This window comes from Mustela putorius, unplaced genomic scaffold (assembly GCF_011764305.1).
Source record: "Mustela putorius furo isolate JIRA1106 unplaced genomic scaffold, ASM1176430v1.1 tig00000095_pilon_pilon_pilon, whole genome shotgun sequence".
NCBI lineage: Eukaryota > Metazoa > Chordata > Mammalia > Carnivora > Mustelidae > Mustela > Mustela putorius.
In genome coordinates, this window is record NW_025421280.1 from 40,018,606 (window position 1) to 40,042,780 (window position 24,175).

General features: G+C 64.0%; 1 protein-coding gene across 7 annotated transcripts in view; it reads right to left on the bottom strand.

Annotated features, from left to right (window-relative positions):
- DOT1L (DOT1 like histone lysine methyltransferase) overlaps positions 1–23,890 on the bottom strand; it is a 57,564-nt gene extending 33,674 nt beyond the window's left edge. For 3 of the 7 annotated variants that reach the window (XM_045087245.1, XM_045087241.1, XM_045087240.1), the window contains exons 1-5: positions 23,693–23,889; positions 10,108–10,151; positions 5,431–5,505; positions 2,407–2,470; positions 948–1,176 (exon numbers count right to left, since the gene is read on the bottom strand). In XM_045087245.1, coding sequence (XP_044943180.1) covers positions 948–1,176; positions 2,407–2,470; positions 5,431–5,505; positions 10,108–10,151; positions 23,693–23,773 — 493 coding nt within the window. In that variant the 5' untranslated portion in view covers positions 23,774–23,889. Of the gene's footprint in view, positions 1–947; positions 1,177–2,406; positions 2,471–5,430; positions 5,506–10,107; positions 10,152–23,692 lie in introns of all 7 variants that reach the window. The other 4 variants (XM_045087267.1, XM_045087260.1, XM_045087264.1 and 1 more) reach the window with 2 other exon arrangements.
- Between the last annotated feature and the right edge of the window lie 285 nt (positions 23,891–24,175).

The following is a 24,175-nucleotide window of genomic DNA, read 5'->3' on the forward strand; positions in this document are numbered from 1 at the left end:
GAGTTGGACACTTGACTGAGTGAGCTGCCCAGGAGCCCCTGAAAGTACACATATTCTTAATACGATATGAATTGTGGGGGCGCCTGGGCACCTCAGTTGCTAAGGAGCTGCCTTCAGCTCAGGTGGGATCGAGTCCCGTGTCGGGCTCCACGCTCAGCAGGAAGCCTGCTTCTCCCTCTCCCTCTGCCTGCCGCTCTGCTGCTTATGCTCTCTGTCAGATAAGTAAAATCCTCAAATAAATAAGTAAAACATGAATTGTATGCTTAAAAAGGTCCACACTAATGATAACGTGAAAAGAGTTGTCCTCGCCCGGGGTGCTGGCCCTCTGCGAGCGCTGAGGCCGCGCCGGTTTGAGACGGGACACTGAGTCTGCGGCACAAGGCTCTGTGTCCAAACGGGGTCACAGCCAGGTGGCCGGCCGACCCAGAGGAGGACTGTGCATGGGGTTCCCACGCAGGCTGACAGCCACCCCCTCGCCAGCCCTGTCACCGAACACGTCCGATCTGGATTCAGCCAACCCAAGGTGTGCGCTCGTCCCGCTCTGCCCACGGCTCTTCATGTGGACGCCTGCTAGGCCACGCGGAGGACAGGCCCCTGCCCTCAGGACCATCCATGCTGGTGCCAGGGGCCCCCGACGCACAAACAAGGCGGGGGGCTAGTGAGAGCTGGGGCGTGTGGGGAAGGGATGAGGACACACAGCCACATGGGGGGCTAGTCTGCGGTGGTCACTGGGGTCCCCTCTGGACAGGTCCCAAGAACAGGGCCCCCAGGGAGAGGAGGGGTGAGGGAGAAGGAGGGCCCTTGGGAGCGCGGCGACCCGGCCTCTCCTCGGTGCAGAACACCGGCCGGCCGCAGAGAAGGGCGGCCCCCCACAAGGGGCTGCGGGTGACCGGGTGCTCCATCTCCGGGGACCAGGGAGGCTGGCGGCGCGACGAGCCCCCACTCACCACTGCCCAGGTCCACAAACAGGTCGTCCTCAGTCATCTTGATCTCATCGATCATCTGAGCGACCAAGTCAAAGGACGTCTCCCCGTACACCTCCGGGGAGAAGGGCTCGTAGTTGTTGAGCTTCTCGGGGTCCGTCACCGAGTGGTTGTAGACCTGCTGCAGGATGTGCCGCAGGAGCCCGTTGGACGGCCGCGTGTTCAGCTTCATGGGCTGTGTGGTCCCCTTCCACTAGGATGGCACAGAAAGCCCCACATGCGTGACATGGGGGGCCCCGCCCCGCATGACAACCCTGCGTCCCGGCCCCAGCCCCAGCCCCGCCGCCTCCCCAGACAGCAGAGGTCGTTGGCCTCAGAGCTGCATCTGGGAAAGGAAATGGTCACGGAAAGAGCCAGCGCCTGGCAGGTCCACGTCAGGAGCCTCAGGGGCCAGAACTGGGCCTGCACCTGTGCAGCTCCCAAGGGCCCGAGGAGAGAGTCCTCAGGCTCCCAGCCCCGGGAACCACTGAGCCCTGACCCCGCACGGTCCACTCCCTTGGGCTACCTGCGGCCCATGACTGCGGAACCGACCGCTCCTGAGGGCCTTCCCAATCTGGGGCCAAGCCACCGCCATGCAGCCCACGAGAGGCCACACGCCCGCCATGAGTGGCCCAGGTCAGCCCCGAGCCTCAGGCCCCACCTCCTGCCCAGGACAAAACTGAGGGGAGAGCTCTGGACTGAGGCAGTGGGAGGGTGCCCACATGCTGACACGAAACTTCTCCGAACCCCGGTCCTTACAAGGAGCCTGGGACATACTCGTGAGATCCAGCAGTCCCCTCCCCTCCCGGCAGCAACCGTGAGGGGGTCGGCAGCCCAGAGCCCCCGCCAGTCCACGCCAGGCCCTCAGAGCTGCAGGCCCGACAGCCCACCACAGCCTCCCCGACCACAAGGCTCCTGCATGAGAACCCGCACCCCACCAGGAGCCCACGCTGCCTAGACAGCGAGCGGCCACAGACACGGGGGAATGCACTTTCCAGAACCGCTCTGGCAGCCTGGCCTGGCCCCACTGTGTTCTTCGCCAGGCAAGGGCTCCGCAGGCCGCAGCATGGAGGCACGGGGCGGTGAGGACAGAGCCCCAGGCCTCTCCATAGTCGGAATATCCCAGAGGGCCGGCAGGAACGCACTCAGGACACAGCCGGCTGAGGGTACCCGTGGGGCCAGGGCGCCGAGAAGGTCTGTCCGCTCGGAGACCCAGCGGGGAGCACCAGCATGCGGGGGGGCGGGGCTGAGGAGGCACCGACCCCCAGCCCAGTCCCAGCAAAGGCCGGCCCACGCCGCACCCCTGCACTCCAGGGCGGTCTGCAGGGGTCTGCAAGGCGAGCGTGATGACCACCCAGGAAATGGGAGGGGCAGTGGGTGGAAACCCCCTCCCCCCGGGGCCCCGGGGAGCAGACGCACGTGAGGGAGCGCAGAGGCCACCTACCAGCTGGTGGATGCTGTCGATGGCGCGGTTGTACTTGTCACAGAGCCTCTGCATGCTTTCGAAGCTGAAAGGCAAGGGCAAGAGGCCGGTTGCTGTGGAGCCCAGCACACGCCACAGGGGCCTGGCGGGGCTCTCAGGAGAGACGGCTCCTGGACAGGCGGCGCCAGCCGTCCCCTGAGGAGGCGCAGTCACAGGACACCAAGGAGAACCACGTGTGGCCAACAAGGCTGGGCCCAGGGTGGCACTGAGGCGGTCTTTGGCTACGGGCAGCCTCCGGAGGTCAGGGCTCACAGGTCAAAGCCGAGGTCAATGGTGTGCCTGGCCGGTGTTAGGAGAGAGAAGGGGCTGTGCGCAGCCTCCGTAAAGCCCCGGGGCTGGGAGCTGGCCGGACGCACACCCCACCTGCTCCCCAAGCTGGGCCCGCTGCCCCAGGGCCGCGCACACGGGCCTTACTTCCTTCCCGGGCTATAGGGAGCCTCCACCTCAGCCCCGACTTGATGGGCACGGGGGGCACCCGGGGCAGAAGGGCCCCCTGGCTCTCCCAGCAGAAGAGGATCCCAACACCTTTTTTTTTTTTTTTTAAAGATTTATTTATTTATTTATTTGAGAGAGGCCGTGAGAGAGAGCACGAGAGGTGGGAAGGTCAGAGGGAGAAGCAGACTCCCCATGGAGCTGGGAGCCCGATGCTGGACTTGAACCTGGGACTCCGGGAACATGACCCAAGCCGAAGGCGGTTGCTTAACCAACTGAGCCACCCAGGCGCCCCCCAACACTTTCAAAGACGGAAGCAGCACCCATGAGGTACCTACCGAGAGCCTGCCTGGGTTGTTCAACGAGACTGCACCCTCCCGAGCCCCATGCTCACTCCAGGTAGGACTCTCAATGATTCCCTGACCCGGGAGGGCCCCCTAGGACTGACTGCCTCCAGGGGCCACAGTACAATGTCTGGGGACATCCTGGCATTCGAAGGGGCGAGTCCAGGGATGCTACCCGGACGCTCCGCAGAGAACGGCCCGACGGAGGCAGTGCGGGGGGCAGGGGGCTCCCGCGGCTGTGCTGCACTGGAGGGGGCGTCAGTCAGGGGCTCCATCCGTAACACCCGCGCACACACACAGCAGCAAGGAGCCTTCCTCCCTGAGCCGGACACCAGGAGCCTGGGAGAGGTCCCTCCGCACACAGGCCACGACCAAGCCGTGTGCACCCCACGTCGCCCGCCCCACGACCCCCCACATCCTCGCGGACTGTCAGATTCACCCCGAGAGCTCGCACACACCCTTCCTTTAGGACAGAAATGAAAAAATTCAACGAAGCTGGTTCCCTGACAGCAAGGCCGAGGTCCCCCGTAGGACAGCCACAGTGGACAAGCGGGAAGACCAGGCCCTACCCAGGCCTGAGACGTCCTCAGGAAGGACAGTGACCAAACCGCCCCCAGGCTAATGTGGAGAACTCAGGAGCCCAAGAGCAACAATAGGCTCTGCCCCTCTTCGGAGCAACAGGCCACGGCCACAGGCCACGGCCACCGGACATACACTCTACCCCCTCCCCCACTAAGTGCTGGGCCAGGTGGGGTCACAGGGAACCAGGGCCAGCAGTCCCCAGCCCCAGCGTCTGAGCAACACTCCTTCACCCTCCTAATTGGCAAAATGAAAGATCCGAGACCTCTGGCTCCTAGTTTCTCATGCTGCCCTCATAGGAAAACCCAGGCACCCCTTTGTGATTTTACTTCCTGGGGTTTGCCTGCCCCTCAACAGCTGTGAGACCCCAGGTCCAGCCGGCCCCGGAGGAGGCCCGTCCCTGGGACGGTGCACAGGCACCCGGCTGCCAACTTGCTTGGGAGAGAAACGAGGGTCCCCCACCGCGAGCCTGACCCTGCAGCCATACCAGCCCCTCAGCCTGGCCCCCCACAGCCATGCCCGGGCTTTCCTGAGCCGTCTGAGTACGACGGGGAAGGGCCTCCAACAGCCCCTGCAAACATCTTGCAGCAACGCTGCCCTGAGAAGCACGGGCAGCTCTGGGCCCGCACGGAGCACTCCACCCGCCACGGAGGGCGAGCTCCCCTGGCCAACCCGCGCACGACCACAGCTCGCCCCTACCCCCCCATCCCCATCCCCCCCACCCCGCCACCTGCGAAACGCACCCTGGGGGCAAGAGAGCCGCGCCCCAGCCCTCTGTGTGGGCCCTCGCTGCCCACCGCTCGCACACCACCGGAGCCCACGGGGCCACCCGGCTCCCCAGGGGCTGGGCTGCTGTGGAGGGAGGAGCGCGTGCGAACCGTGCGCGACGGTTAGATGCGGAACGAGGCAGGAGGCCAGGCGAAAGGGATCAGGGCTGACGAGCAGACCAAGAAGCCTTCAAACAGGGGTGAGACCGGGTCACCACCACCTGGGTGCCGGGGCCTGTGAGGGGCCGGGGGCTCCTCCAGACTGGGCTCCTGATCGAGAGCAAGCCAGCAAAACCCCAGAAGACACGCTCCTTCCGGGAAGACTGCGGAGCCGGTCTACGCCTGCCGAGAGCTACCACGGGAGAGGGAATGCCCGCCCGCCTTCTCCCAGAGAAACAAAACTCCAGGCCGGCATTCCAGACGCGGCCTCCCCTTCCCCGCCCACCCGACTGCGCTCCGAGATCCAGGACGCGCCTGCAGGAAACCACGAGAAGGGGCCACAGAGGCTGGAGGGGCAGTGAGGACCGAGCCCCCGAGACTCGGACGGGCCCCGCGAGGCCCGGCAGAGGCACCGTCCCCGGGACCGGAGCGCTGGGCGCTGGCGGGCGGCCACAGGGAGAGCAGCCCCGGGCGGCCGGTGGGGCTGACTTCACACACACCGGGCGCCGTTTCCACAATGTGGCATTTCCAATCACGTCCCTGCTCGGACGGCCTCTGCCAGTACTTCATCAACGTTTCCTACCGAAATTACTCCACGGGACGACAGCCAACTCTAAAGGAAACCGCCGGCCAGCTCGCACCGTCGAAGAAGAGCCGGCCGGAGGCTGCGGCCCCAGCCGGTGCGGAGAGGCGGCTGGGCTCACCTTTTGGTGTCGTAGTCGATGAGAACGTAATTCTCCATAGCAAGCTTGAGGTCCGGGATCTCCTCACAGACCCACCTGAAACACAAGAGCGGAGCCAACAGTGACGACTGGTCTCGTGCTCTACTTTCCACTCTCGACTCCCAAACATTTAAGAAAAAAAAAAAAAACCTCATTATTCAACTCAATGAGCGCAAGAGAAGAGGGAGGCATCGCTTGGGAACAGGCCGTGTGAAGCCGCGCGGTCGGCTCCTGGGGCCAACGGGCCACCCGGGACGAGCCGGGCAGCAGGCAGAGCCTGGAACGCGCCGTGTGCCCGGGGGCTGGCGGCCAGCGCCGCTGCACGAGCTCCCCGCGGCCCGGACAAGCGGGCCGCTGCACAGGCGCACGGCGAGAAGCGGACGAGGGGAGCGGACAGAGCAGAGGGACAGAGACGCATGCCAGCCCGTCCCAGGGCCTAACCCTCGCTCGATCCTGACCCCACCTTGACAAAAAGCCCGAGAAAGGAGTCAACGCTCCACAGGTTCAAGAGAACCCCGGGGATGTCACGGAAGGTGCCCGGCCGAGAGATCTGACAACTTAGACAAAAGGAGCGACTTCCTGGAAAAACACAAACACGCGAAACCGACCCCGGGAGAGATGGGACGTCTCTTGCTGAAGACCGCGACCCCCTGATCAAGCGCATCCCGCCAGGAGAGCCGGGTCCGGCTGGCCTCGCCGGGGAGTCCTGCCGCACATTCAGGAAGCAGGACAGTGACGTGTTCAGTCGCACGAGGCCGGCATGACCCTGATGCCGAAACCAGAGGGAGACAAAGCCTCGGAAAGACAAAGTCGGCGTAGTACAGGCAATCTACCCACCGACACCCCCCACGAGCACCGACACGACAACCCCCTAAAAGCACGCGTGAACCGAAGCCCGCACGTGCTCACCATGCGGAGTTTACTGCAGCAACGAACCACCGTCCTCCGCCTCGTCAACAGAAAGTTACACAATCGCCTCAGCAGACAGAAAACGCCCAAGCCAAACCCAAGCCCCACGCAGGGTAAAAACCCCAAGGAATCAAGAGGTGGAAAGAAGCATGGGGGGGGCACCGCCGCATGCCCGCTGTCTCTGCTCTGCCAGTAGGCCCCCCGCAGCTCCAATCGGTGGGGACGGGAGGTCCTGTCCCTGTGTCCCTGTGTCCTCGAACCCTGCTTCCCCCTCTCTCTCTGCCTGCCTCTCTGCCTACTTGTGATCTCTGTCTGTCAAATAAATAAATAAAATCTTTTTTAAAAAAGATTTATTTACTTGAGAGAGAAAGCATGTGCGTGCAGGGCTGGGGCAGGGGAAGAGGGAGAGAGAGAATCCTAAGCAGGGTCCCTGCCCCGTACGGAGCCCAACGTGGGGCACAACCTCACGACCCTGAGATCATGACCTGAGCCCTAACTAAACCTGACTCAGTCACTCGGGCGCCCCTTTAGTGAAAATTTTAATGAAAAATTTGTAAGACCTCTATATTGGAAACTGTAAAACACTGCTGAGAAAACCTGAAAACGAAAGAAACCAAAGGCAACTATGTTCACAGGACAGAAGACTCAAACAGCCCTTTCCCCGGACCGAGCTGCCACCTCGAAGCGACCCTAGAACGCGCCCAGGAGGCCTTCAGAGAACCGGACTCGCTGACTCCGAGACCGGCGCGCGAAGACGGAGCACGCAGCCTCCGTAAGCTTCACAGCGAGCACCGCCAGAAGAGCTGACGGCCTCATCCTGAGACCCACCGCAGGTCTACAGTAACCAGAACTGGTGCTGGCGCAGGGACGGACAGACACACTGACCCAGCGCACAGGACAGAGGCCGGTAGACGTTTACACGGCTTTCGGATAAAAGCACCGAGACAACGTGCTGGGAAACATTTAATTAATCTCGACCCCACAAATATAAACCCCAGCTGACACCCGGGAACATCTGCCCACCGCTGATCTTAACCCTAACACAAAGGCTGAAACCACGGAGCTTCTCGAAGAAAACAAAAGAGAACACCTTTGTGACTCAGGCAGGCAAAGATTTCGCGGACGTGACCCAGAGGCGTAACCGCCGAAACGGATGGAGACACTCCAGACGTCCAGTCCTGAAGGTGTGGCGCGTCCCACGCGTCCCATGGGCGCTCGCGGCTGGAACACGTCAGGAATTCTCACAGCTCCGCGAGGAGAAGACCGCTCCGTGCCGACAAACAGCACGAACTCCTCTCCGCTAGAAGAAACCAGAGCCGCTGAGCTGTGGCCGACTCGCAGGTCGGGAACGTGGAGCACCGCGGTTCTGGAACATACGGACCTGCTCAAGAAGGGGGGGGGGGGCACGCCGAAGGGACGGGGCGCGCACAGAGAGCCCCGAAGAGCCAGCACAGGAAGAGCGGGCGTGCCGCGGCGCAGTGGTGGGTCACAGCTCGCGGAGCCAGGAAGCGCGTGGGGCGCACAGCTCTCCAGAGAAGAGCGCCGGCCGAGAACCTCCCTTCGAGAACACAGCAGTAAGCAGTCATGGCAGTGAGACCCACCTCTGGGCGCCAAAACCAGGGGGTGAAAGTCCAAGGAGAAATGGGATACTTGCAAGGTCTCCAGGGATCTCCCCCAAGATACGTATTAATTAAAAGGGGGAAAGAGTGCCTATACCTCAGAGAAACGTGATGGACCAGGGGGCAAGGTTAATGTCCCCACAGTAAGAGAAAATGATGGGCTGTGTGCCTCCTGCTGCCTCGAGAGCCCAGACACCTCCGTCAGACGCCGTGTGGGCACCGAGTCCTGACACTCAGGAGCAGACCACAGACACTACGCTACTTCATCCATAAGTACTTCAGCTTCCGCCTGTGAGAGTTACCACTTCTTTTAACACAACTACAACGCAAGGTCACACGTAGGACATCAGGGACGGCAGGGAATTTCCTCAAACTCGCACAGGGCATCTGCGAAAACCCTAGAGCTTTTACCACGTCTACGCAAAATTGTACTGAAGGTCCCAGCCCATTCGATAAGGGCAAGAAGAACTAAGACCCTGAAGACCGGAAGAAGACATGACTGTCCCTAGTCACAGACGATGTACTAATTTCTACGAGTCCTAAGAAACCTACAAATCACGTACTAGAATCAATAACTTTAGCAAGAGGTCATGGTTAATACGCGAAAGTCAACCGCATTCTTATTTATAAGGCAACCGGAAAGTAAAACTTGGCACAGAATCCTAGCTACAGGCCTGCCAAAAGCTCAACTCTCTGAGAATGAATCCAACCAACGGGTCCAAGACCCCCTCCCCAAGACGACAGAGCGCCGCTGAGGGAAGTGTGGAAAGACCTGAGCGAGCTCAAAGACACATGCCATGTTCATGGACTGAAAGACCCAGTACAGGAAGCCTCAACGGCAAATCTCTCCGAGTGACCTACTGGCTCAGTGCGGTTCCTAACAAAATCATGCAAAAAACCAACAAGCTAATTCCAAAATTTACATGGAAATGCACAGGAGGTAGAATAACCAACGCAACTTTTTTAATTTATTTTTTTTAAGAAGGTGACATGGTTTGGAGACCCGGGATGTGAGGATCAGGCCCGCAGAGAAGCAGCCCTGGGCAGCCCCCAGAGAGGACGAGGCCACGGCAAAGGGCTGGCTCGGCAGCCGGGCAGGACGCCAACCCCCAGCTGCACAGGGACAAGCGGCCTGCGCCGCACGTGAGAAACCGGCGCAGAGGCCCTGGCAACCGGCTAACACTACTGGCGGCTTTCGGGCCCGCACTACAACACCTGCGCACATCAGTTCACTTAAATTTGAAAACAGTCTCGCAAGCAGGCATCGGTGGGCCCCCAAGCCAATCAGACAGGCTCGGGCAGCGAGAGCGTCCCGGGCGCGTGGCCCCGCTACCACGTGGCAGGAGAGGGACTCCCATCACAGCCGGCCCTCCCGTCCTGGCTATTTCACGGGGCACCACCCGCCTAGCCCTGCCTCCGGCCACGGCAGCTTCCTGCAGGCATCACAGCGGGGGCCCGAGGTGGTGGCCACACGGTTAAGGATTCTGAGGAACGACACAGCGACAGACTCCACAGCCACGCAGACACACGAGGACAACAGGGTCCCTGACCACAGACTGTAGAGCCAGAAGCAGGTACAGAACTGCCCCCAGCAGCCATGGCCGGCCCTCTGCGGTTCCTTCCAGACCCCAGGCCAGCACGGGAGAGAGCCCACTAGAAACAGAAGGGCGGACAGCCTTCCTGTGGGTTCCGTCAAGGTCCCCCGCCAGGGGTCGGGGGGCCGGCACTTCTCTGCACAGCCCGGGACCACGCTGGTGAGAGGCTGACCGGGGCACTGGGAGAAGGAGCAGCCCACGGGAGGCTGAGTCAGCACCCGGTCCCGGCGGAGGAGACGGAAGCAAGGTGGGGAGTGGAGGTGGGGGCGCCGTCTGTACCCCGCCAGCTCGGCAGCCCCTCAGAGCAGAGCCAAGGCTCAGAGAAGCACAGAGACCTGATCGGGACCACACGCAGATGGCCCGGACTCCTCTGACCGGTCACTGCTTCCCAAGTCGGCCGGCTGCTCACCGCGAGGAGCCATGCAGGGCGCAGCGGGCTCAGAGGGCGGGCCGCAAGCCGAGAGCCCAGGTGGGGGGCTGGCGCGGGGGTGCCCACCCCGTGAGACCCCGCCCGCCCCGGCAGGCGCCACACTCACCGGATGGTCTCGATGATTTCGTGAGCAGCATCGTGGTGTTTGTCCTGAAAGACAAAGGGACAGTGTTCACACCCTCTGGTGATGCAAGGGGCAGGGACCGGGGCGGCCTACCAGATGGCCCTGGCCTGGGCCCGGAGGTGCTGCTCCGGGACCCCTGCCCAGGCTGGACGTGCCGCCCTTGGGAAGACCTGCTCCTGCAACACCGCCCCCCCCACCAGCCTGACCCTCCCCTCCCACCCCGCCCCCATCCTTCGGCTGACTCCTCACCCCACCCCCCAGGTGCTGCTGTAGCCCGGGAGCCACAGGCCTGGTTCTGACTTACGGAACCTCTCCAGGCCTCTGCTTTCCCGTCTGTGAAACGGGGTAACACCAGTAACACAACCATGGGAAAAACCCACATGGCCGTCCTCCCGCCAGAGCACAGACACCCCGTAACCCCACAGCAGATCTCGGCGGGTCCCCACGGTGCCCACTGCACAGGGGCTCATTGCTGCTCCTTCCTCAAAGAGGGGGGCTGAGGGCTCGCTCCAGGCCTCTCACTGGGGTCTGTGCAGCCAACTGACCCCAGACCTTGCAGAGCCCAGGACCAGACACACCGAGTCCTCTTTCGGGTCCTGTCCCGATGCAAGCACGGCGTGGGCTGCCCCTCAGGGAGGCTGTGCACACACCCGGGCCGCTGGCACCACCTCACGACAGATACCTGGGGGCAAGCACCCGGGGTCAGGGTCATCACAAGTCCAAGGACCGCGTACCCTGCCCTTGCTTCCGTAGGGGCAGCCCCGTGAAGCCGGGGTTCTCACAGAACGGAGCTCTCCCGCTTCGCGTGCACAACTCGGCGGCTTTCCAGCCTTCCAGAGTCGCAAGAGGAACGCACTAACCCCAGAACACTCTCGTCACCCCTACGGACACCCGGCCCCACCAGCCATCGCCCCTCCTCCCCTGGCAACCGCTAGTCCACTTTCGTCTCTGTGGGCTCGCCTGTCTCTGGACATTTCACGTGAAGGGAATTACACATCGTGTGGCATTTTGTGCCAAATCTTAACTTTTTTAAGGCAAATCAAGAGGCAACTTTTCGTGTTCTCAGTAACATCCTCCAACTGACAAAGGATCAAACGACACACGTCACTAGTGATCCTGTGACGGGGACACGGCGCGTGCGGGTCGAGACGGAAGGCAGGCAGCCCCTGGGTCCCAACCACCGGCACCGACCGCAGCACCGGCTGCCGACTCAGAAACTCGGGGTGGGGCCGCTGATGGGAACCGGCGGCCCCTGGACCTCCTGGCACAGGTCAGAAGACTACTGGGGCAGCTCTGCTGGGCACGTGAAGCCAGCTTTAGCCCAACTTCAAAAGGTCTTAAAGGAACAAGGGGGACTGGCCACAAGGGGAGCCTCCTGGCAGGCAGCGGGCACGGCAGGCCTGGCCGGGCATTACCTGCCCCCGCGTCCTGAGGAAGGAACATGGAGCCGGCGGACACCCCCGGCCTCTGACATGAGAGCCCAGGCTCTGTCGGCGAGCCACACCAGCCTGGGTCCCAAGGACGCAGGGACACACTCGAGAGCTCCGATCGCCGGGAGGGCGCACGGAGGGAGGAGCTGGGGGACCCCCACAAGGAAACCGCTCCTCCGCCCACGTCAGCCCTGTCTTCACAGCTCCCGGCGCGCCAGCACGGGGCCCCTCTCCCCCGCGCACCCCAGCAACCCCATCTGCTACCTTCAGAGCCCCCCACACTCCCCGGGGCATCTCCCTGACCTCGCCAGAGCGTTGGAAATAAGGGGGAAGCCACAGTTCCTTCTGCCAGACCACTCGCCCGAGAGCCCACACCGCGGAACACCCCGCGCCCGCGTGCACTGCCGTCGGCCACGCGCCATGACCGCAGTCCTCGGGCCCGTCACCCGGCGAGCCTGTCCGCTCGGCCCTCCAGGTCCACACCTGCCACGCAGGCACCAGTGAGGCAGGAGACCTGGCAGCGACAGGGAGGCGGCAAGCGCAGAGCTCAGGAGAGCGCACGACACACGCAGGGGAGTGTGTCGCACAACCGTGGAGCCCTCCGCGGGCACGGCCAGCAGTCCATCTCGCAGATGGAGACGCTGTGCACCAATCTGCCCCAAGCGTCTCTCACGAGGCCACGGGGGCCTGAAGCAAGGCCAGGAGACACGGCAGCACCCACCGCTGCGGCAAGGAGCGGGCAGGGCAGAGGGGAGGGCAATCAGGGTGCCTGCCTGGTGGTGACGCTTTCCACAATGATCACATAAACCTCGGGGTGGGGGGGCAGAGGGCACAGGTAAGCTGCACGTCATCAGAATGAAATGGTGACGCTTCCAAGGACAGCATCACGAAAGCCGAAAGACAAACCACAGAACAAGAGGAAAATTCTGCAAGTCATTCTCGGAGGCAGCATCTGTAACCCCACAGGCACACCTCGCCGGGCCGCACTGTGCAGACAGGGCGCTTTTCCAAGCCCAGGGCCGGTGCCCACCCGGGAGGAGCCCGTCTATCGGCACTGTGTTTCCCAAGGCGGTGGCTCCCGTGATGTCCTGCGTCCCACTCGGGACTCCTCGCGACACTTCTAACTTCACTGCGGTTGCTGCGGTGACGCTTCCTCGCTGAAAGCGAGGGGACGATGGCGTTTCCCGCAAGTGTCTTCTCTTCAAGAAGCCCACGCTGCCTTCTTTAGCAGTCATGACGTGGCACGCTGATCAGACACAGTGCATAACCGGGAAACCACACAATCCATGTTTAACTGCGACACCTGCTTCGCCGCGGGGCCCAGGACCCGTGGGACCCCCGTGTGTGCCCGTGAGTACCCGGAACGCGAACCACTCCCAATGAAAACACAAGAAGGGCCGTAAAGCATGAACTGACACGGTCACCACTACAAAGAAAATAGCCCTGTGGCCAGCCAGTAAGACCAGTAAGGACACGAAAAGACGCTCCTCCATGAGCCAGGAACGGACACGAGGCAAAACCACAAGGATGGCCAGAGTCCGAACGACGGACACTGGGCGTTGGGGCGGGATGAGAACCTTCAGAGCCAGCCGGTGGGCCCAGGAGTGGTGCGGCCGCTCTGGAAAGCAGTCTGGCAATTCCTCAAACGTTTAAGGGGAATTTCCCCATGGCCCAGCGATTCCGCCCGTAAGCACACACCCCAAAGAAACCTCCTACAGCCACACGAAGATCCGAAGATCCGCGCACGCGTTCACAGCAGCAGGGCTCCTCGCCGCCAAAAGCTGGAAACAGCCCCAGCGTCCGCCAACGGGCGGACGAACACAACCTGCCCCCGCACACGGAGCGGCCCCGGCCCCAGCAGGAGCGGCGCCCCCACGCGCTGTCCCGGGACGGACCCGACCCCATGACGCGCAGGGAGGGAGCCAGACACAGAGGGCACGCGAGGTGTGAGTCCACGTGTGTGACACGCCCAGACCGGGCTCCTCCACACACGGGAAGGATGTTCGCGGGAGCCGGGGATGGGGGTGTGGGGGATGACAGCGGACGGGGACGGGGTTTCTTTGGGGAGATGGAAGGTTCTGGAATTGACAGTCGTGAGGATTGCACAGCTCTGTGAATGCGGCACACTCTCAACGCGTGAGGTACCTGGTACATGACTTTCCCTCCAACAAAGCTGCTGACGGACCTCCACACGAGCAATGACGCCCCGGAAAGCACCCCAGCCCAGGAGGGAAGCACCGAGCCGAGGTAACACTCGTCCAATGGCCTCTCCTGCTGCCGCCCCACGACCCTGCGGGGGACCCAGACTCACGGGCGTTGGCAGGAGCTCACCTGACAGCTGCACTGACCGCCCTGCAGAGCCCAGCAGGCCCCACGCTGGGTCACAGGGTCTCCAGAAGAGACCGTCAGACCCACACAGCACAAGGACAAGCAGCTACAGAGGGGAAGGTCGCCAGTCTGCAACTTTCCACTAAATCTCTCCCTCTCTCACAACCTCATGAGACCCCACGCCAGGACCCCCGGCTACGTCTGCTCCGGGATTCCCGAGCACACACCACGAGATAATAAATGCTGCCACTGGGGATGAATCTGTTACGCAGCCACAGCTAACCGACACACAGTTTGTGCGAAGGCTGCCGGGCCGGCCCGGAGCACTGCCCACGAGAAAAGGTTCTGCGGCAGCGGGAGGTGACGGGATTCGGGCAACACCCTGGCCACGAGGTTGTGACTCCAGTGGGCCCAGCAGTCACGAGAGGAGAGGCACGGCCCTGCGCACGGCAGGGTGGGAGCCAACAGCAGCCCCAGGTGCCCCAGCAGGGCACGTGCACAAGCGGGGCCCCCACCCCTCCCCCTGGCCTCGCAGGAACCCACACAGCCGGCCCGGCTGACTTGTCTCACACCAGATCCGCAGACCCGGAAAGGCAGAGGTGCCTGGAATTCGATCTCAGCTGGTGAGAAGATGAAATCCAGCTTTCCCAACGCTTCCAAAGCAGGAAAAGGGAAGCACGAAGGGTCTCAGAACGACCCTTCGGGGGACGGGCCAGCTGCCACCAGCGGCCCTGAGGTATGTAATTTAAGATGCTCTGATCGCCATGAATGATTCAGGACCGTCCGGGGCTGCGGCCTCTCCTTACTGCCCCACAGGCTTCCGGAGAAAGAGGCCAGAAGCCACCCGGAAAAGTCTGATTGAGCGTGGCCCCTTGGCAGTCACATTCATGAGCGCCCCTGTCTTGTGACCCAGGAATATCCCTATCCTCCTCCTCCATCGTAGGAGCCCTGGAACCCTGGTGTCCTTACAGGGACCCCGCTGTGCACACACACAGCCCACGTCCCCAGCCTGGCGCTGGCCACAGGAGGAACGTCTGCCTGCAGAGAACCGCCTCACTCCCTCGCCACTAACGGCATCAGAGCGCCCACACGGAGCCGCGGGGAGAGGCCCTTCCCCGCGGAGCCCGTTCAGCGAATGCAGCTAACTGGGAAGCAGGCACCAGGGGGCAGGCAGCACTAGGCTAGGCCCTGCACCTCGGGGACCCACGGAAACGTCCATGACAACCACGACCTGTTCCTGCCTTACACTGCACACCACACGGGGCAGTCGTCACACCTGGAGATGACACGACACGCTGTCCCTGCCGCTACCACTTGGCGCCTCAGCCCCGGGGGCAGTGTGACTGCCTGGCACGGACGGCGCATGGGGGGCACGCACACCGAGGGACAGAGCGCCTGAGGAGCCCCAGCCGCCTCAGCAGCCCAGGCCCGGACCCTACTTGTACCCTGAGGACAAGCGTCGGGACAAGAACTCAAGGTCTGGCTCCACCACCAGCCCGTCCCTGGCAGGTGTGCAGGTCTCCCCCCAGGCCCCGGAAGCGTGGACAGGAGGGTCTTCGAGACGTCCTCCGCAAGGGCACCACAGGCTGCCGCGCCAGACCTCCTGCACCATAAACGTCCGCACAGCTGGAGGGCGCTGGGGCCGAGGGTGTACGGTGAGAGGCGGATGCAGAGCCCAGAGGAGAGCAAGAGCTGAACACAGGGGTGCGGGGGGGGGGCACCGCCGGCTCCACGGCCCTGCGAGAATGACAGCAGGGAGTGCCCTCGGCTGCCCTCAGGAATCACAGCCGGAGGCCAAACCGAGCGGCACAGAGCAGCCGCACAGAACAGGCCGCACAGAGCAGCGTCGGAATCCCCCGCAGGGCTCCTGAGCACAGGCCCCCACCCCCACCCCGCAACAGCCTCCAGTGCGGCAGCTCTGCGGGTCTGGGAACCTGCATCTCTAACAGGATCCGGGGTGAAGCGAAGGTTGCGTGCGGCCCCCGGACCCGGCCCGGAGGAACTGCCGAAGACAGGCCAGTGATGTGCAAACACAGCTCTCAGGGGCAGAGGACAAGGAATGAAGGCGGGGGGATGGGTCGGGCAGGAGGCCTGCCTCTGCCGCCTGTGTACCTCAACAGCAGGGCTCTGACGGCAGAGATCTGGTGGGGGTGGAGAAGGGCACAGTGCAAAGTCAGCAGGCGTCCAGAACACTCAGTCCGGAAGGGAGCTCTGCAGTGTGGAGAGCACAGGGCCCGGGGCCAGGCGGAGGAGCTCCAGCCTCATGCACCCGCCCCCGTGCCCGGGCACCTGGGAGCAGCGGTGAGGACAGCCGACCCACAGGACCTGAGCATCAAGAAGGAACAGGCTTTCGTGTGAAAATGAGCAAATTCACGCAGCGCGGCAGGGATCCCAGCCTGCAGAGAACCAGGCCAGCCGCATCCCCAGCCGGCCCATGTCTGCACCCCAGCAAAGGCAGAGCCGGGGGGCAGCGACGGGGACTCTGCCCCGTGGGCTCCGGGAAGGCGGCGGAAGGCACCCCGCCAACCACACCTGAGGACAGGCCGAGCCGCAGCCGAGGTGTGCGCGACAGACACAGGCCTCCCAAGGGAGCACAAACACGGAGCACGGCGCCCAGGCGGGGGGCCAGGCTCAGCCAAGCCGGCTGGGTCTGCCAAGACTCCCAGGCAGCCGCCGCGGAACACGGACACCGACACCGACAGGGAAGTGCTCGGGGGGCTGCCGCAGGGCTAGATACTGAGGCCCAGGGAGACTGTAAGGAGAAAACGTTTGGGTCGCCCCAGTCCACTCGCTGGAGCCCTGCCGCCGTGGAACGGTCTCAGAAGACGGGGCCTTCGGGAGATATTAGGGTTAGGGGCGCGGGAACCCCCGTGGGACTAGTGCCCTTGTAGGGATGAAGGGACAGAGAACTCTCGGTCGCCTGCGGACACAGCGAGAAGCCGGGGCCGCCGACCAGGAAGTGGGCCCGCCCCAGGCGCCAACCCCGCCGCCCCCTGTGGTACCCCATTACCGCAGGCCAGGCAACGGCCCCCAGGGCACAGACCATGCACGGCCAGGGTTCACAGGGTGACCCAGGAGGAACGGAGGGGACACAAAGCCGGCTGAGGAGGAGCAGGCCTCCGGCCGAAGGCAGGGAGGGGGACCCAGGTGGAAAAGCAGAAGCAGCAGCAGCACAGTCGTCGCGGACGAGATGCACTTCCGCAGCTGCCGGGGACCCTGCAGTGGCCCGGGCACTCTCCACGGCAGCTGCCCACGCCCGGCGGAAAACCAAGCACCGCTAGGAGGCCCCCGCCCCAGAGAACCCAAGTGGAGAGACGGGCCCTCGGAGCAGGGGTGAGGGCTGGGCGGGCCACAGCTCCTTGGCGGATTTAAATCCGGGTTTGCACAGCCGTTCCTCAGCCCTGGTTCTCTCCTCCGCAAGGTTCTGAAAAGGAACTAGGCTCCTCGGAGGAATGGCGGGTTCCAGGGCCGAGGCACAGAAAACACAAGAGGAGCGGGGACAGCCGGGACAGCCTGGGCACCAGGTGGGAAAGGCGCGTCCCCCCCGAGAGGCACAGGCAGGCCCCAAGCCCAGGAGAAAGCCTGGAGGCACTCCCAGGGGCAGCCCCAGAAAGTGAGCGACAAAGTCCTCGCAGACGGAACCACCACCCCACGAGGCTGCACCGGCTGGAGTGAGGGGGCAGAGCAGGGCTTCGGGAGGGGAACTGCAATCCGGCGGAGGGCGATGGAGGGAAGGGGAGGTCCCCCGTGTGTAGACAAGGTCCCCCCAAGGCCCCGGACAGCATCACAGGCCCCTTCCCCTCTCTGGGTGCAGAGCAGCAACCTGACCGTGGTTGGGGGAGGGACCCAGCAGTGCCACCCAGACCAGGGCTCGAGGTCAGCACCATCCAAAGGAAGGTGCCAGTGGCCTTGGACGTGGTGCCCAAGGAGGCCCAGCGTCCACCCTCGGAACGCCTGCCTAGAGGGCAGGAGCCTCTAACCACACACTGGCGCCCCCTGCAGGGGCCCGTCTTGGGAGGGACAGCCGTCTTGGGAGGACAGCCGCAGGTCACAGCTGGGAACAAAGGACAGCTAAACTCTAGGCCCGGCTGGACCTGAGCAGGCAGGGACCTGGGGAGGCGGGGTCCTGAGTGTCCTCAGCGCGCAGCCCGGGCTGGGGTCCCAGTACCGCGAGCAGCTGAGCAAGGGGCACAGGAACTCAGGTCCAGGCGCGCGCCAGGCTCTTCCATCTGAAATCCTTTCCGGGGGGCCTGCGGGGCTCAGGTGGCGAAGCGACTGCTTTCAGTTCAGGTCATGTTCCCGGGGTCGCGTCAGGCTCCCTGCTCAGTGGGGAGTCTGCTTCTCCCACTCCTCCCCACTTGTGCTCTCTCTCAAATAAATAAAAACCTTTCCCGGTGTAAAAATGCTGCCCAGAAAGGTCAGACGCAAAAGGTCCTCCAGAGGCGGACAAACCAGAAAGGTGCTATCAGGGTCTGTGTGTGCTCCGGGTCCACGCAGGGCCCTCAGCCGGCCCCACCCCCACCCCAAGGCCTTCCCATGCACCTGCTGGAGACACTGCCGGCTGCCTTCTCACTCGGCAGGACTGCTATAAAGATCACACACTTAGGGGTGCCTGGTCGGCTCAGTGGGGACTGCATGCAACCCTTGGTCTCCGGTTGTAGCCCTACGTTGGGCCTACAGCTTACTTTAAAAAAAAAGGGGGGGGGGGGGGGATACTTCAAGTCTTCTGAATACGTTAATAATTCCATGAATTTTACAGTATCTTTCCCCCACTGAATTTTTGTATTTCTCAACTCAGAAATAAGGAAAATGTGTAATATAACACCCACAGTGAGGAATGTAACAGATTAGTCTGAAACTGTTTCAACATCTCAAAACTCAACATGGTTAATCTGCTATCTTGACAATCACCTTAAATTTCATCCAGAAGCTGCCCTTTCACAGATATCATGACACGGGCTTGTGACAAAGTAAACGCTCACTCCTAATCGCTCTGACACAGAGAGCGTCACTTCTGAGTTCATGGTTAAGCCGAGCCGGGGGAGCAAAACACCAATTCAAATATGTACAGTGACAGCACATTTTCTGGTTCAAATAAGCAAGAATCCAAAAAGACAAGCCACGTGCTCAAGTAAGTAAGGAGCAAAACACGGCCGTGAGAAGGCTGGTGCAGGACGGCACTGATCCATCCTGGGTGTCAGCCTGCACGGGAGGAAGGTCAACACGCAGGGCCCAGAGTGGGCAGGAAGAGTCTGGGAGCTCCCCCGAGGCAGAGGGCAGCTCCTGACGGTGCTCTGGGAGGTGAACAAGGGGTCAGGTCTGCGGTTCACACTGAGCTCTCAGGAGAGACTGCAGAGCAGGGCAGGGCCAGAGGCCAGGGACATGGGTCAGGCTGCCACAAGCCTGGGCAGGCCGAGGGCGCTCCCGTGCAAACCCAGCTAACCACCTCGCAGCATTAAACCACGTGTGGGGCCTGCACCCGAGGCCGTGCAGTCTGCAAGGAGCGAGACTCGGGCCAGGTCTCGTCATGTCTGTGCGGGGCTCCCTCCTCTGCATGCCGGACCCCGTGGGGACATGTGCTGGTCCTCCTGCCAGACCTCTGCTCGCAACTGGCAGAGTCTTCAGACAGCGCGCACCACACAGAGACAGACACGCAGGGGCCACGACCTCCCAGCTCCTAGCCCTGGTGTCCAGGCAGCAACGGGCACCCCCGGGACTCTGGGCCTGCTGTCTGCAGTAGGGGGCGGCACAGGGAGAAAGGGGGACTTAAAGACCCACACAGCGACTGCGGTCCCACTGGGGGCTCACGTCGATTCTTGGTGATCATTTGCCAGTGGCCACACCGCAGGCCTGGCGCGCTGCTGGGATGGCGTTGCCTGGGGCTCCCCTGCCCTGGAGGGTTGGGGGCTGCGGTTCTGGCGGGCTCTGTCCTCTGAGCAGCCCCGTCTGAGCTGGCGCTGGGCAGCGTGGCCCCTGGAGGGGTGCGGCGGAGGTGGTGGCAGGAGCCAAGCCCTCCTTCCTGGTGAGTCACTGCTAGCTGGCTGGCGTCACAGAGCCGAGACATTCCCTGCGAGCCGGCATGCGTCACAGGTGAGCGGCTGGGGGTGGGGGTGGCGGGGAGGGTGGTTCTCCGAGCAACGGCGGCTGCCCTCACTCTCACCCCTTCGCGGTGGGACAGTATTTCGGGGGCCATGTAAGTTCAGTCTTTAAAACTTGCAAATCCCACGAGCAGGGACGGGGGACCTGACTTTCTCCGCAGCTCCCAGGAGTGCATTTGCTGTTCCCATGGAAACCATACTTCCTCACAGGGCAGTGACTTGTTCCCTGTCCTTCAGCCCCAGCAGGTGGCCCCAGTGTGTCTCCCACATGCAGAAGGTGGGCAGCCCACAGGTCCCCATATTCAAAAGACGACCCCAAAATGCCTTGTAGCTTGACTGCACCAATGCCAACGATAGACTCGTGGCTCTCCGGGAGAAGCTGGATAAGAGAACAGGATCTCTTCTCGTCTAAGATTTACTTGAGAGAGACAGCGCGGGCCAGAGGGAGAGCAGCAGACCCCTGCGGAGCACAGAGCCCAGCTCTGGGGCTCAATCTCACCACCGTGAGATCATGACCTGAGCCGAAACCAGGTTAGGCACTTTGACGGAGCCAACTAGGCGCCCCCGTTACTTCTTATGGGTTTGAGAGAATCTGCGATTATCTCAATATTAACAGTTTAAGAAAAAAAGGCAGAGCTCCCAGGGGGAGACTAGACGGGCCGACCCCCAGCAGCCTACCACGGCCTCCCTAGAGAACATCCCAAGTTCCTGCTCCCTCTGTGCCCTACGCATCCGAGACAGAGCCTGGCAGGCACGTAGGTCCTAGAGACCAGACTAGGAAAACTAACAGCCACACACGACGGACAGGCTTTTCTGAGCGTCCCTCTCCCCTTCCCAGTGGCTGCTGCGCTGGAGCAGCTGTCTGGGGTTAATCTGCCTGCCACCTGAGTGCGATGACACAGAAGGCTCACGGGAGACCAGGTCACCATCAGAAAATACTTTCTGAGTCACAAGGAGGGATGGCTCACTCTGCCCACCCACTCATCCCCCTGCATAAAGGGCATGACTGCTCAGAGGGCATTCATGGGAGAATCGTGGGCTCCCTGGAGGAAGCTGGGGGCGGGGACAGTCACGCTGGGGCTGCTCCCCCGCCCACAGGCTTAATAAGTCACGGAGGGGATGAACCACTCCACCCCCTCGCAGTTTCTTGCCCTGCCGCCTGGCAGCCAAAAATACCACGCCCTCCCTTCCAGCTGGGACCTGGTTTTCCCAGTAAGACACGAGCCACCTTGAACGGCGGGTGGGTGTCCGAGAAGGCCAAGTCAGGAAAGGAACAAAACTCAGCCTGCCCCTCCCCCCACCTTCCCTCCAATTTGTCAATTTCCCAAAAAGCCTGTTTCTGAGGGGGACATTTCCCAGAGCGGGTGGCTGTGGCTGTTGGCACTTCCTCCTCCAGATGCCCCCTCTCCAAGAAGCCACCCACATGTCCCCCAGGGCAAAAGCAGCAGCCCCGTCCTCCAGGAGCACCTCAGCCCGCAGCTATCCACGCAGCTATCCACGCCACACGTCACCGCGGAACCTGTGGGTTTACAGAGCCCCTACCTCCCTCGCTCACACATATCCCGAGAACGCGAACCGTCCACCAGCCTCCGCGCCCCCAGGGACGCGGGAAGCACCCAGGACGTGCCAGCAGAATGAATGGGTCCTTGAACAAACAGGCCCAGTCATCTCACACACGCTGTCGAGGGACAGTCCGACCTTCTCGAAAGCTGACTTATGAAGTCATCCGTTTTCTCAACAATCACCACCGAGTCACCACAAACTAGGACCTCTTCCCAGAGCGCCACCCGGGTTCCCACCAGAAAGCCGGCCCCGTCAGCAACGTTAGGGAAAGTGAACAGACCTCAGGACAGAGCTGTACCAGGAGTGCAGCCTCCCGCGCGGCTGGCTGAGGACCATGTGGGGCCGCCTGCCCCCTGGCCGGGCAGTGGGACAACCACACAGGAGAGGACCTGCTGACGTCAGGCAGAGCGCCCCGCCAGGCGGGCAGCACGGCCCCATTCCCCTGCCAAGGGAGGTCCCGGCCAGAGGGAAAGACACTCCACAGTTCAGAACCAGTAACTGGTTGGAAGCCAGGTCCCGCCACGCCCCCACGGAAGGCCCTGTTTACCCCGGTACCACTCGCTGAGGGCCCTGCTCCACCCCATAGGACGGTGGGGACGGGCTGCTGCGGCTGTCTCTGCGTGACCAGGACCCAGACAGCGGGTCACAGTGCACCTCCTCACTCTTCTGGTGCCCAGCAGTGCCACGCTGGGAGACATGCAAGTGCCACACACACGGGCACAGGCCCCACCGTCCTGCACGGACGCGTCCCAAGGTGAGAAGTCAAGCTGCGTAGGAAGCTGCCCCCCAGGCTTAGAGCGGCTTTATTCCTAACCACGTCCCCCCCTACCCAAGGCCATCGGGGGCCAGATGAACAGGGCAATGACCAGCTGCAGCAGGACGCGCCACGGACAGCGACTTCTGATACCCACAGCCACTCGGGTCTCAGCAAGTCCTCGCGGGGTCAGAAAGCTGCCCGCTGTCCATTCCATCTTCCTGACTTTCAGGAAAAGGCAGGCCTGGAGGGGCGGGGAGGCCAGAGCCGCGCCGGTGGAAGGGCGCTGGGAGGGCTGACAGCGGCCTGATCGGAGGGACGGGTCAGCGCTCCCGCAGCTGCACCGCGCCGCCAACAGCGAGGCTGCGCGCGCCAGCGAAGGAGGAGAACTAACTCCATTTTCCAGAAGGCTCTGGCCAGCCGGCGGGTGCACGCGGGGCGCTGTCACAGGGTGGGGACAGGCGGGGGCCGGGAACGGTTGGAGTTCTGAAGGTTCTCCCCGCTTTCGTCACCTCGGACGTCGGTCCCCCGCCCTGCCCCCTGCCCCGGCGGCCGGACACACACACGCCCCGCGCTGCCAGCCGGAAAAGCCGGGGCCCGGGCTCGACCTCGCCTCCGGCCGCAGGATGAGCAAAAATAGCAAGCTCCGGCGCGCGCGGCGGGCTGGAAACCGCGGAGAAGCCGGGGCCGGCGGCCAACACCCGCTCCCGGGCGGTCGCCGCGCCCCGACCCCGACCCCGCCCCCGGCCGCGACGTTTCCAAAAACTGACACACACGGAGCGCGCGTGAGGGGCGGGGCGCGCGGGCTTCCCCGCCGGGTCCCCCCGAGGGCCCCGTCCCCCCCGCCGGGCGTGCGCGCCGAAGGGCGCCCCGAAGACGCCCGCCCACGGCGCCCGCCGCGCTCCCGCCGCGCTCCCGCTCCCGCTCCCGACGGCAGCCTGCCCGGCCCGAGCGGCCCCGGGGTCGCGGACACCCGCGCCGCGCCGCCCACCCGCGCCCCCGCAGCACCCCGGGGCCGCCCCGGTAAATTTCCGCGTGGCCCGTCATCCTCCGAGGGGGTCCCCGGGGCCCTCCCCGGATCCGGCCGGCCGCCCGCCCGCGACAGCGCGGGGACGCCGAGCGGCGCGGCCACTGCGGGACGGAGCCCGCTGACAGCGCCCGACCCAACCGACCCCGCGCGGGGCGCGCCGACTGTCAGCGCCCCCGCCCCGCGGCCCCCGGCCCCGCGCCCGGCCCGGCCACGGCAGCGCCGCAAACGGCCGCGGGCAGCGCCGTCCAGCCGCAGGACGGCCGGAGGGGGCTTCCCGGGACCCCGGCGGCCCCGTCCGCGGGCGGGCGGGCGCGGGACTCGGGCCGAGGGACGGGGCGCGGCGGGGCGCGGGGGCGGCACTCACGTAGACCGGCAGCGGCCACGGGTAGACGGCGGGCTCGGCCCCCACGGGCGACTTGAGCCTCAGCTCCAGCTTCTCCCCCATGTCGGCGCGCGCGGCCGCCGCACCATGCTAGTCGGGCGGTTGGGGGAGGGGCGCGGCGCCGCCGGCGGGGGCGGGGCGGCGGGCGGAGGAGGGCGGGCGGAGGGCGGGAGGCTGAGGGGAGGGGGTGGGCCCGGCCTGGGCCTCGGCCGCCGCCGCCGCCGCCGCCGCCGCCGCCGCCGCCGCCGCCGCCGCCGCGGCGCTCCCGTCCGGCCCCCGGCTCCGCTTTGTGGTCACAGGCCCCGGGCCTGCAGCGCCGCCGCCATCTTGGGCCGGCGTGAGGCGAGCACAATGAGCCGGGGCCGGGCCGAACCATTCGCCGCGCGCGCGCGGGGGGGGCCGGCGCGAGGAGGCGGCGCGCGCCCGCTGCCCCGCCCGCCGCGCCGCGCGCCGCCCCCCCCGCCG